The sequence below is a fragment of the Melospiza melodia genome, chromosome 1 (assembly GCF_035770615.1).
Source record: "Melospiza melodia melodia isolate bMelMel2 chromosome 1, bMelMel2.pri, whole genome shotgun sequence".
NCBI lineage: Eukaryota > Metazoa > Chordata > Aves > Passeriformes > Passerellidae > Melospiza > Melospiza melodia.
The window spans coordinates 122,247,985-122,261,828 of NC_086194.1; the positions used below are offsets into that span (position 1 = coordinate 122,247,985).

The window sequence follows — 13,844 nt, forward strand, 5'->3', positions numbered from 1 at the left end:
GAGCAGTTGCAGTATTGGACTTGGCTGGTTTCGGTAAGACAGGTTATTAGAATAGCCTTGTGTTTTAAGCCATGTGAAAATTTATTAGGGAGCTTCATCTGCTTTTTATCTTCTTAATATATGGGCTTGACTATTATTCATGCTGCAGCACAGTGGATTTTTTTTGTTTTGTTTTGGCTTTTTGGTTTGTTTGCAGGGGTTTTGGTTTTTGTGTGTGTATGTTTAAGGTTGTTACTATTAGACTTGTTAATTTTTGTCTTGCTTCTTTCCATTTACAGTATTTATTTTTCCAATTTGTCCATAAAACATAAAAGCCCTTGGAATTTGGATAAGAAAACATTGTAAAACATTGTTTTAACTTGCTTGGTTAGAGCAAGATATTTGTATGGGTAGAGCCCTCCTGGAGTCAAAACTTCACGTTTAAATGTTCAAATAAATAAAAATAAAAACAAACTTAGAAGTCAAACTAATCTATGACTAAGTACAAGTCTTTTCATTTCTAACTGTTGATGCTTGTTAGTCTTATGCCAGTTCTTTTCACATTTGGAGCTCTTTGTCTTCTCTTGTCAAATCAAGTCACAGAAAGTGAGATACTTTTCCTATGTTTTCAGTAGTTGGTATAATGAGGTTGGAATTGAAGAATATACCCAGGATATGTAATATCTGTTCTCTTTCTGGGCTACTGATGCTGATTTCTAAAGTAGAGGTGCAGCAGTGAACTAGAAATACCAGCCCAGAGAGTGCTCTGTCCTGTTAATACCTTGCATTTTCAGAAATCTTATAGTGGGGTTGATGTTTTTCAGACATGGTCTTTGCTTGAAAAACAGTCAGTCTCAGGGTTTTTAAAAAATTCTTTGGGTTTTTGGTTTGTTGGTTTGGGGTTTTTTAGCTTTTTTCAGGTTTGTTTTGTTTTAATAAACTGGGGCTATGCTGAGACAGCTATTTCTGTGTTTAAAAGCAGGAGAATTTCCAATAATTTTCATTCCTTATCTACTGTGATAAAATTTTAAGAACCTAAATGTCATCTTGGTTGCACTAAATACTATTTAAATGCATAATAAAAATATTCTTTACTAGAAAAATATCTGGGTCCAAATATGATAGTAGGATGGAAGAAAATTATGTGAGTATGGTTTGCTATGACTGATACAACTGGGTAGCCAAGACACATTTTTTGAGGCATCATGGCAAAAGCAAATATCAGCTCTAAAACTGGTTTTATAAAAGCTTTTTGTAAAAAAAACCTCAGAGAAAGTGCTTTTGATGGAAATTCATTTGGACCCTTTGAGTAGAGTTGTAGTGAATTGTATTTTGTGAAAGAGTGTTTTGATTGTCATTGTGTCTGCACATACAAATGATATAAAGTGTGCCTTCTCCTGACAGAGTAGTTTGGACTCTTAGTAATGAATTAATTCCAGTTTATACTTGTAGCCTTTAAATCAATCACAACATCAAAATGTTGTGTTTCTACTGGGAAAAAATACCCACTTCAGGTGGTACTGGATATGAGCTGCTCCCAGTGCTGGCAGAACACAGGATTTGCTCTGCCCTGGTGTCATGTGCTGCTCTTGTGTGTACATGGCAGCGCAGAACAGCTGTTCCATGGAGGAAACCCATCAGTGGCATTTGGGGAATAATCCCCTGCCCCCAAGGCCCTTACTTGCTAAAGGAACCTATTCTCTGAATGTGAGTTATTTGTAAGACTTCAGTGTTTGTCTTCATTGCTGTAGTTGGGTGTTGCTGTTAAATCTGTGCTTCTGCTGTGGAACTTGGGTGTTTTCAGTCCTAAGCTGAACTTTCCTGCTGTCTTTGGTACCAAGTTTCCTAGAGTAGTGACAGCGAAGAAAGATATCTTCTACTGCTTTTGAATCTGCTGTTCAATCACTTTGTAATTTCTCTGTTTCTTTAGGGATGTTAGGTATGATTTCTCACTTAGATTTTTTTATGGTGTCTTTGAATCTATACAAGCCAAGAAGTAGTTTGACATATAAGCTCAGTGCTTGGCAAATGTTAAGTTATCCCCCATACACCCTTGTTAGATCAAAAATGCTTATCTTTGTATTAAGATAGCTGGGTCTTCTTCATTTTCAAATGTACACTGGCTACAGGCTTGTGAGAGCTTGAACAAGGGCCTTATGTCTGAGTTATTGACTTAAGTAAATAAGCATAATTCAAATTTTTTTTTTTGTACCAGCTTGTGAGTGGCTTAGATGATACAAGATTTCATCATTGTGTGCTGAAGTGCAGTTAGCTGGCTTTGAAAGTTAGCCCCAGCCAGAATGACTGCATTATTGGCGTTTTGCTTAGTGTGCAAGAGGCTCCAGAAGCTTTAAATTTTATTTTCTGAAGTTTCTTTAGACGTGAAGGTCTGTATCTTTGTTCCTAAAATGCCTGTGTAATGTAGCTTACTATGAAATAGATACACATAGGTGTCTTTTTAAATAAATGATGGGGGGAAAATAAAATGACATCCTGAAGGCTGGTGCTTATTTGTCTAAATATAGCCAGCTAGGATGTTTTTCTTCTGAACAAAAAGTAATCTCTTTACTGCAAAGAATCAGTTGTAAATGCAGTTTCCAAAACAACCTGATTTTAAAAACAATTATTAGGCTAATTGTTCATTAAATTTTGAAGCTCTATAATCAGGCTTAATGTGGATGGCCTCACAGCCCTAATTACTTAATCGTGTGCTTGAATGGCTTTATTAATGTAGGTTCAATTACTGCTGTTGGTATTTTGAGACATGCCAGCATTACCTGTCAAACAGCACATAGTGCAGCATTTCATTTAAGAAAAATCTTCATATGTAAGCAATATTAATGGGAATGCTAATATTTGCTTTTCTCCAGCTGCATTTTCTTCCCTTCCCCATCTTGATGTTCCAGGATTTTCCATACCTCATCTCCCACCTTGTGCTTTGCTAAGAATTTTCTCCTGAGCTTGATGTAAACTTCTTTTGCCTCTCCATGCATCTGATGGGGGACTAACGGTGACTTTACCCTCCCTCATTAGTCCATGTTCCACTCCTTGCTCTGCCAGTCAGGAATGAAATCCATTTCTGGTTAGTAGGAGCAAAGAGCCTGACTACTGAAGCAGCACATGCATCAGCCTTTCTGCTGGACTCCTAAGCTAAAAGGGGTGGGCTCTGGCTGCAGTGTATTTCCACTTGTCTAGCTTTTATTTTATCTTCAAAAGAGGTAGGAAAGTCAGAGGGAAGGATGAAGTGGAAAATGGTAGAAATCAAAAGGGAAAATACAAGTGTTTGTGGAAGGAAAAAAAGAGGGAAATGGAGGGTTACCTTAGGGAAAGAAGAGGATAGACAAAGCTGTGTCAGGGGACGTTTAGGTTGGATATAAGGGAAAGGTTCTCTACCCAGAGGGTGGTTGGGCACTGGAGCAGGTTCCCCAGGGAAGTGATCACAGCACCAGCCTGACAGAGTTCAAGAAGCATTTGGACAATGTTCTCAGGCACATGGTGTGACTCTTGGGGTGGCCCTCTGCAGGGCCAGGAGTTGGACTTTGATGATCCTTCTGGGTCCCCTCCAGCTCAGGATATTCTGTGAGTCCGTGAAATATTCTTTTACTGAATGGAATTGTTAAGGCAAAGCCATGCACTTACACCCTTCCCTGTTGTTCACAACCCTTAGTAAGAACAAAGGGCAATATTATTAATATTCAGGTGTACTTAAAACATCCATAAATATTGTCAGTTAAAGCAGCTCTAGCATCGTCAGTGGTTGTTCTTCATATACAATTTTACAACAAAAAACCTTCCAACTCTTCAAAAGTATAGTGGAAATTCACTGCTGCTTGTATTTCAGAATGGTCATAGTGGGGTAATGAAAGCACTCCAGACTTTTTCAAAAATACTGTAAGTTGCTGCAGAATAAAGCATTGTGAAATAAATCTAGTTGTGGGGTGGCTCTGAGTAATGACTTGATTTATAAATAGCTGGTCTGAAGCAATTAGTTGGTATTACACTGTGCAGTTCTAAAATAATCCCTTTATAATTTCCAGTATGCAGCTGATGGTGGTGCTTTACTTGCTTATAGCTGAAGTGGAATAGAGAGTGAACTGAAGCCTCAGCAGGGCTGAAATAAACATTAGACATTTATACGTCCAAGCTGAGGGTATGTTCTAGGAGTAGCCAGGTGAGCATGCTGGCACTTTACATGAGAGATGGTGTCAGATTTTAGGGGAAATGGGTTTTTTCATGGATGAAGAAGAAATAGTTCATTACTTCTATGATTTTAGAGTCAGTTTAGGATGTTGATTGGAATGGTCATTTGTGAAATAGCTAAAACAGAGGATTTGTTAATGCAGAAAAAAGTCTGCCCAGGTTCTGTAGATGCTGATTTGAACACATTGATGGTTTTGTGTGATCTGGAAATGAAGAGAGGTAGAACTGTGTCATTTAATCTGGAAACTTTTCCAAATTGTTTAATGAACAGAAGAAATGGAAGCTATTTTCACTGTCTTCTGTAATTTTCTTAATTTTGCTTGATTCCTAAAACTCAGTTGAGTGTAATTCTGTATCTAGACAATACACTAGATATGACAGAATAAAATAAAATGCTAATGAGTAAGGAAATCTAGTATTTTATATTAATATTTCTTTTCAGAGGTTTTGTTTTAACAAATTGCAGGCTTTCTTTTTAGTAGATTGCTACTTTAAGGAATAGATAGATTTTGTACTTTCAAGAGGTAGTTTGAAAAGATCATTTAAAAATACTTCCTCTGCTGAACAGAAAAATAACTGTTCCAGCAAATGTTATGTAGAACCTAGCTGTACACAGAGATTTTTCCAGACTGCCTAAAATAGAAACTTGACATGAAGCAAAATTCTCCTGGTTTGTTTATACTGTGTGAAAGTATAAAGCCTGGTCCCTGACTATATTGTGCAGTGCAAAAAACCACAGAGTGCAGGCATATTCCCCAGCTGGATGAGCTCATGCTTTACAAAGCAACTTGTACCTGCTGTGCACTGTTCACTTTGTTGATAACTGCTGGCTTTGGCAGAGGTAGAGTTAATTGTGTTCATAGTAACTAATATTGGGCCATGTTTGAATTTGTGCCGGAAACAACATTTAAGCTGCCTTCTTCCCTGCGAATGTGAGAGGAATTCATACACCACTCCCATGGGCAGGCAGCTATTGAGCCATCCCCAGATGAAGGGGCTCTGTCACACCTGACAGTGACTTGGGAGCATAAACACCACCATTCCAAACTTCCCCCATTCCTCCTTCTCCCTGAGCTCTGTATGATCAGCATGACACCATGGTCTGGGGTGTCCCTGTGGTCAGTAGGGATCAGCTGTCCTGGCTGCATCCCCACTTTGTGTGTCTCCTGCTGATTGCTGGTGAGGTGGGGTGAGAGCCAGAAGAGGCCCTGGCTCTGTGTAAGTGTTGCTCAGCAATAACTAAAACATCCCTTATCAACCCTATTTCCTGCAAAAATCAAAAACATGGCCCCATACCAGCTACCATGAAGAAAAGTGATTCTGGCCAAAACTAACACAATGACCAAGCTGTAAATTTGGTTTTAAACAACAGGGAGGTTTAAACTGAAGTGGCAGACGCTGTTATGTCTTGAAGCCTTCTGGAAATCCCTGCTGGAGCTGCCACCTGTTCAAGCTAAAGACAAAGCTGAGGAATAGATGAAGGGAGTAAGAAAGCACTCTGACTTCAGTGAATTTTTTTTGGCATTGTTGCCTGGGTCTTAAGGAAACGTAATGCAAAAAAAAGCTCTACTGTAACTGCATCAGACTGCAAGATTAGGCTCTATTCAGTACACACTGGAACATATGCCTCAGCCTTTGGAAGAATTGAGCTCTTATCTAAATTGGTAAGCTTAAGGTTCAGGTTCTTGCATAGCAGCAGTAATTCCCCAGAACAGCACAAACGCCTTTTGATGGCGAATTACGGTGTTGTGTTACACAGCCAGTTCCCTACACAGCCCTCCTTGTTTGCTGCTTTGAATCAACCTTACAAAGATCCCAGAGCCGGGTACTTAAAAGTCAGGGAATGTAAGAACTAAGGTGACTTTACAGTTCTAATTCACTCCTGGGCATGAATGTTTCAAATCTTTAATTGCATCGTCTCATCTGCCCGTGTTCTTCACGACGCCAGAGCTGACTTGGTAGCTCAGGAAGCAAGGGGCTCACTTTACATCTGCAGGTCGTTAGTATTGTTAGGCAGATGACATAAGTGCTGCATAATAGATGAGCCCTGTTCTGAAGGAAAAGGATCTCGTGGTTTTGGTACATCCTGCACTCTTGCTGGAGTGCTTCATAAAGAAATGTATAAATCCTGTTTCACAGCAAACCTCATCAATTTAGGGAAAGGGAGTGTTGCCATTGCTTTATCAGTGGGTGGGCAAACTTTGAAGGTGTCAAAGAGGTATGGAAACAGTCTCCCCATTTTGAGTGCCTGATGTCCAAAGTGTGTACACAGCTCTTGATATACTTAATGCAGAGTTTTTGTTGTCTTTGATTGCAGAGCTATTTCTTCAGCATCAAGACAGAGTTCAGATGGCAATCAAATGAGTAGTGTGCAGTTACTCTGTGAAGAGCCTGGCTTGAACATTTTGCACAGCTTCCCACTAGAAGGAGGAATAAATTTGCTTTCCCAATATTTTGCTTCTTTCCCTCAGTTCTAGCACCTTCTTTTACCATTGCTTGCTTTCATCATCAGACAATTCTGCTACTTGAGGGAATTATGTGATTGCACAGGGAGATCAATATTAAGTGCCAGTTCTTGCTGTTTAATTATGCTGCTGTGGTGAGGCAAAAGCTGCATCAGCTAGATCAGTTCCTTGATAGGATTTATTGTCTGGCTGCATGAACAGTAGCATTGGCATAAATGGAAGCTGCAGGTTTTGTGTCTGGGAGGGTGGGAACTGCCTGAAGCAAATTTAGAAGCCATTTAAGAAGAACTGCTGCCGTGCATGCAGCCTCAGTCAGATTGATTTTGCTTACTCTCCATCCCCTTTAACCTGGGAAAGGTGAGTTCCTCCAGCCTTGGCTTTGGGCACTGGTTCCTATTTCTTGACCATCAAGTTCCTGTCCTCCTTGCCCAGCCTGATGGTTCCTCATCTTGCTCTGTTTGCCACCTTCACCCTTTTCAAACAAATTGCTCTTGGGAGCAATTTGCTCAGGTGTACAGCCTGTTTGCCAAGACAATCTCTTGCTCTGCTTTCAGTGGATACTGGGCAGTTGCAAATGGAGGGTGCAAGGCTTCTTTAACTCAGCCACCTTTGAGCAGGTTGTCACACAGGTGGAAAAAAACCACATTGATGTGTCAGAGTTGGCATGTGAAAGGACTCCTTTCTCAGGCACACTTCAAGCCCATCTTCCAGAACTGAAGAAGCCAGGCCTTGTCACATAAAAGAACCAGAACTGAATTAAATGTCGGAATAAAATAGATGTTTTTGCCGACTTGACTCTTGAAAGCACCCAATCTACTTTGGTTGACTCCCCCCAACACCACCTCATCCTAATGAACAATTGCACCTTCTCTTCCTTGTGTTCTAAGGACTGCTCTGGCAAATTTTTGTAAGGAAGCAAAAGATGAGTTACAACAATAGGAATATTTTCTTTCTTTGCATTAGTATAATATGGAGACTCCAACTTTCAGAATTAATAATCTCATCAACTATTGGTTTGTCCTAGTTACAGGTGCATGTTTTGGTCAGCTGTTACATTTAGTGCTACAAATGGAGTGTTTGATCACGAGACTAGAGTTCAGCATTTTGTTAAGGTGTGAATTTTTGTTAGATCTGCTAAAGCTTGCACGTAGTTTGTATAGTATTCTTCAGGATCTGACTTCTTCAATATGAACCTCAGGATGCCAGTATTGCTTATGGAGTTTAGCCTGCACATGTTAAAGTTTAAAAAAAAAATGTTTTTCTCCTGTGCACTCCTGATAACATTTGAGAAGAGATACAGAAGAGATTGGAAGACTTTTTAACTTTATTGTCATGAACAGCAAACCTATACGATATTGATTTGTCTGAGACTTCATTTTGTATTTTGCAACTCGTTCAGCAACTCATAAACTTTCCAGAGTATCCCTGAAAGTGTTCAAGGCCAGGTTGGATAGGGCTTTGAGCAACCTGTCTAGTGGAACCCCAACCCGCAGGGGTTGGAACTAGATGTTCTATAAGGTCCCTTCCAACTCTGATTTTGGTATGTTTTTCTATAGGAAAAGTAATTTAAGTCTGTCGTGAAGGAACTGGACCCCATAGGCATTTAATTACTTTGTGTGCAGTGATCTTTTCTGTTCTCATTGTTCTCAGTGAAGAAAAGACTGCACACAGCAGGGGACTTGCTTTGTCTTTGTTATGTTTTATTCAGACCTGAGTTTACACTTGTAGCCAGTGTTCAAGAAATCCAAGTGCTACACACACTCGCCATGTTAAATACAAATGCATGTTGCATGCTTCTGTTTAACAAAAGGTTGTATTTTTAATGAATCATGTTAATTACAAGTATTCCAAGGAAGATGGTTCAGGTTATACCATTTTTGCCTGAACAACTTTTAGATAAAAATTTAGTACGGCATATGTATCTATCCTGTGACACATACATCTTATTATTTAAAATATTCTAAATCAAATCAGTATAGTTTGAGAGTAACTGATGTTATGCCTTTTTGTAAGTAATCAGTAGACCCGTGGTAGCTGCATATATCAGCAAATCCTGAAAAGGCAGAGGTTCTCAGTTCAGATTTTTTTTTATCCCCAGGGGGAAGTTAGGCACGTAATAAGGTCCTGCTTCTTAAATTGAATCTGTTTTTCTAATAGTTGGAATTGAATCTACATCTGTATTGTTTCTTTTGCTTCTTCTCTCATCCCCCAGATATATGTGCATATTCTGCGGGGATTAGGATTCATCCAGGCAGTGTGGCATTTCTTGAATTTAAAAATTTAATTAAATATTTATTAAATAATCACCAACTTTGCGGAGAAACACATCTCAAAGGTTTAGCAGAAGCAGCTGGAAAGATGCTTTCGTTTTCCATCTGACAATTACATCAGTAGCCTCAAAAAGCAAAGAATGAAGAACAGCATCTGTGCTTATGGCTGGTTGTCCTGCTCAGTGAGATCTTTCCTGAGAGGCCGTGGCCCAGACTCCCACTCAGTTCCTTTCTTCTCACAGTGGTGCCAGTTCTGGGCTGACTTGCTTTCAGCATGGAGGTTTCTGTGAAGTAGGTGATGCTTGTAGGCAGTTTGGAAAACTCTGATGTAGCCATGATATTTTCTGAAAAATCCTTTCCTTAGGATTTTTTCTCCTGAGAAGCTGAGAGGCCTCAGGAACAAAATGTAGACAATGGTTATCTGCTGCTGTGGAATCCAACAGGTGGATCAGTGATTGGCCCATGTTGTTTGTTTCTAATTAACGGCCAATCACAGTCCAGCTGTCCAGAATGTCTCAGTCAGTCACAAGCCTTTGTTATCATTCCTTTTCTATTCTTAGTTAGCCTTCTGATGAAATCCTTTCTTCTATTCTTTTAGTATAGTTTTAATATAATATATATAATAAAATAATAAATCAAGCCTTCTGAAACATGAAGTCAATATTCTTGTCTCTTCCCTCATCTTAAGACCCCTGTGAACACCATCACATTCTGATACTCATAATGTTTGATGGCTATCTTACACCTCTTCTTTTTTATTACTAAGAATGTGAGATGTGACTTTTTAGTAGTTCAGCAGCAGAGAGTGTACTATCTGGTTTTGTAAAAAGATGTCAAAATGAAGCTTGACAAACACACTGACGTGAACACCTGAGACCATACTTTGTATGTAGGGTACTGTAAGAAGCTTAATCTTGCAGGATCTGGGAGCATGCTTGTAAACATATATTGTGCCAATTTTTTGGTTTTGTTTTGACCCTTACAGAGCCAACAGTACGGGCAGAACTGATGGAGCAGGTGCCTCATATTGCCATGTTCTGTCAAGAAAACAGACCTTCAATCCCTTATGCTTTTTCCAAATACCTGCTACCGATTGTGGTGCGATACCTCGCCGACCAGAATAACCAGGTACGTTTCTTGTAGCTGGTGAAATACTGTTGTGATGCCAAATTATTTAAATTTAGCGTGGTACAAGTGTGTTATATTTTGGGATATAAGAATTTGGAATGGACATGAAATACATGGTACTATAAATTTACTTAAATATTAAAAAAAATCTTTTAAAGAAAATGTAATTACAATTTTTTACATCTAATGTGATCTGTCCTGATTTGGGGCCTTTTATCTGATATTGTATTCGTATGGACAAAATTAGTAGTTTAGACAAGCTTGCATAATTAAAATTCTGGCAAAAAGGAATGGTAGTAATGAAAAATTGAGTCCTTTGTATAATTCAGTTTTTAATACCATGATGTGCTTTCATTACCAGTTATTTGTATATCAATCCAATAAACATTTTGGATTGAATTCGTGGTTGGTCTCCCTGCATATATAAGTTTGCTTGTCCAAAGCTTTCTTGAGGCTTCTCCAGTCATTTCAGACTAGACTAATGCTAGTTGAGGCCTTTTTTTTCAATATTTTAGGCCTCTTGAGTTTGTTACTTTTTTCCTTGCCCTTTTCAAAATCTACAGAGTTAAAAATAACTGCCCAACTGCTATTTTTCGTAGTAGTTGTTTTGCTAATTCATGTATAATACAACAACTCTACTTTTGTTTGATGTTCTCCTGCTAGAAGATTCAATGCTAGGTGATTGTTTTCATTGTGTTAACCTCTCTTGAATAGTTCATTGGGCTGTGGATCTCTGAAACAAAGAGCTCAAAGGTGTTTCCAAAATTGCTGCATTGCAGTATATGTAGTCTCTTGCTGTATGTAATGTTTTCTCTTCTGGTGAAATTACTCCTTTTTGGAGGTAGGGGTTAGCAAGCTATGACGTCAATAATGGGTATCTTATTTTTGCACTTTTTTTTTTTTTATTGGGACTAAGCAGAATTGTGTCTCAGAATTTAAAGGCATTGGAAATAAACACAGTTTCTCCTTGCCAGCCTATTTCTTGTTAATCTCAGAAAAAGAGGATTTGTTCAGTATTAGAAATTTGTTACTCTCCATTAATTGCGCTGCTTTTTCTTTGCGCGTTTCCTTCAAATTTGCCATGACTGCTCTTTTTGACATTCAAACAAATTGTGTGTGAACCCAAGAAACACCTGCACATTGTCAGCTACAGCAGGTATCCACCTCCATACTTCCCAAAACACAGGACAGCAAACATGAAGTGGTTGCAGAAGCACTTGTGGAGCGCTTGTCCTGTCACTGCATGCAGTTAGTACTGCTGTGTGTTGGTATATAGGTACACCTTCCAAAATACAGCACACGTGTATTTCAAAAAATAAAACTGTCTTGGAATTGCTTGGTTCAATTTTGTCTTTTTGTGGCAGGTCAGAAAGACAAGCCAGGCAGCGTTGTTAGTGCTGTTGGAGCAAGAACTCATTGAGAGATACGATGTGGAGACCAAAGTGTGCCCTGTGCTGATAGATCTGACAGCTCCAGACAGCAACGACGATGTGAAGACAGAAGCTGTGGCTGTAAGTAACAGCAGTGCCAAATCACACAGCCAAAAGCTTGCCTGAATGCTTGATAGTGCAATGGTGGTGGTGTGTTTCCAAGTTGCACAGCCATTACTAAAAAGAAAATGTTATATTCCCTCTCCGTAACAAATCTGTAACAACTTCTGTGCTGCGTCAGTGCTGTACACTCTGGTCAAGTTATGATTTAAATTCAAAAACTTACATATGCTATTTAAAAAAACCCCAGCTGAACAAGACAGTGCAGGGGATTAATTGTATTGACTCCTAAAGCATCTGCTGTGTTGGCTTTTTAGTTTTTTGAATGTTTGTCTGTTTATTTTATGGAAGTTTAAATTGCCTGTGTGGAAAATTTCCTTCATTTCAAAAGTTTTAATGCCTCAGTTCTTTTGCTCCTTGCTGTATGTCTATTCACTTTATTGATTTTGTGATGTTTTATTGGAAAAAAGTAATAGGCATCTGAGTTGATTAACTCATGGTTGGTTGGTTGGTGGCCATTTTTTTGCATTAGACACAACCTTTGTAATTAAAATGTATGTGTTGAATTAAAATAGTTAGTAGATTAGTTAACTTATAATGGAGAAATGGCAGATGGAGGCCCTTTTGTTTCCTTTTTTTATTGCAATTTATCTTGCTGCTTTCTGCTGGGTGAATTTTTTTCTGTTCTTTTTGCTTGAGAGAGACCTCATTTAATATTTTACTTTCCTACAGTGGCTGGACTGATAAACAATAAAAAGTCTGAATCACTGTTGGATTTGGCACCAAATTTCTAGTGCTTCTTGATGAAGCTTACAACTACATAAGGGAATAAAGTATAAGCAGATTAGTTTTATCTGTCTTGATGGTTTTGAAGGTATTGAAACTTGACAGAAATTTCTGTACCTCATCAACCCCCTAGAGGTTAGAAAAGCCATCATTTGTTATTATAGAGGAATGAATGTAAGTAGTTCTACTGACATGATGGGGAATGGTAAATGTAAAATTCTTTTTGCTTTTTAAAGCTTTTTTAAGTTTCAGTACAAATTAGAATGAAGGAGCAGTTAGAGGGGAAGAGGGTTTTTTTTGATGTGATACATTTCTTTGGGAATTTTATGTTTGGGAGTTGCATGTATGCAGTGTGGTGTTGTATTTAATTTTAAACCATACAGGACTCAGAAGTCTCTTAAGCACATTAATTGTCAATAATTTTCTGTTAATTGTACATATATACATTTTGTATTGAAGTAGTAAAAGAATCATGTACTTTTTTTTTCTTTTTTTTTAAGATCTGTTGGGTAACATAGGAGAATAATTTCTAAGAGTCTAATTATCTTTGTTAGCTAGGAATTTTATTCAGTTTATTGGAGGATCAATGTAATCTTCTACATCTCTGTTGTGTCATGACAAAGAAATGGGAAACAGTTCTTTGCAAAAGTGGCCAAACCTTTTCAATTCAAATGGCATTTTGTTTTCAATATTTTTCACAGTTTTTAGTATAGTTATGTTCATCAGAATAGAGAGTAGATGTAAAAAGCCTCTGCTGACACAGAATGGTGGGTTATGCAAGCATCACTGATTAAATGTCTGTCTTGCCATTAGATTATGTGCAAAATGGCCTCCATGGTTGGGAAGGACATCACGGAAAGACTTGTGCTTCCCAGGTTCTGCGAGATGTGCTGTGACTGCAGGATGTTTCATGTTCGTAAGGTATGAATTACGAGCATCTGGTCTGCATTATCTGTGAAAAAATGTGTCATGTGCTTGGAACTTGCATGTGACTAAGAAACTTCCCTGGTAGATCTCATTTGTGACATGTGGAAGTGAAAGCTGTGGGGGTTTTTGTATCTCACATTTCCACAAATTTCAATGTTTGACACTGAGATTTTTTTTCCAGAATCACTACCCTTATTACTAGAAACAAAGAAAGAATCTGCTTGTCCTTATGCCATAGGTGGCTGCAGTGTGGTTGGGCATTTGTCCTTATGGTTGTGTTGGTAGCCAGGAAAACATGGAGCAACTGTGGCTGATGCTGCATCAGCCACCTGAGCTCATATCTCTGTGCACAGATGGAATTCAAGATGCTCATCTTCATCAAAGATGAAGTAAACCAGTATTCCATCATTATGTTTAGGTGTGGAGTTATAAGCTATCCAGTGGCAGTGTTTTCTCATCCTGCCACTGGATAGCTTATTTCCCTTTATAACTGCATGTGTTCTTTAATTTGACAGCACCTCAAATACATTTTATCCTCTTTTATTTTCTTTTAAGTTCTGGGGTTCTTCTGTGAATAAAAAAGACTGACTAATTTTTAA

The 13,844-nt window shown here is 38.4% G+C and overlaps 1 protein-coding gene across 5 annotated transcripts in view; it reads left to right on the forward strand.

The window, feature by feature from the left end:
- The window catches only part of PPP4R1 (protein phosphatase 4 regulatory subunit 1), a 63,148-nt gene that overhangs the window by 23,814 nt on the left and 25,490 nt on the right, over positions 1–13,844 (forward strand). For all 5 annotated transcript variants that reach the window (XM_063166136.1, XM_063166119.1, XM_063166127.1 and 2 more), the window contains 3 exons: positions 9,900–10,042; positions 11,407–11,553; positions 13,132–13,239. In XM_063166136.1, the coding sequence (XP_063022206.1) occupies positions 9,900–10,042; positions 11,407–11,553; positions 13,132–13,239 (398 nt within the window). The remainder of the gene's footprint in view (positions 1–9,899; positions 10,043–11,406; positions 11,554–13,131; positions 13,240–13,844) is intronic.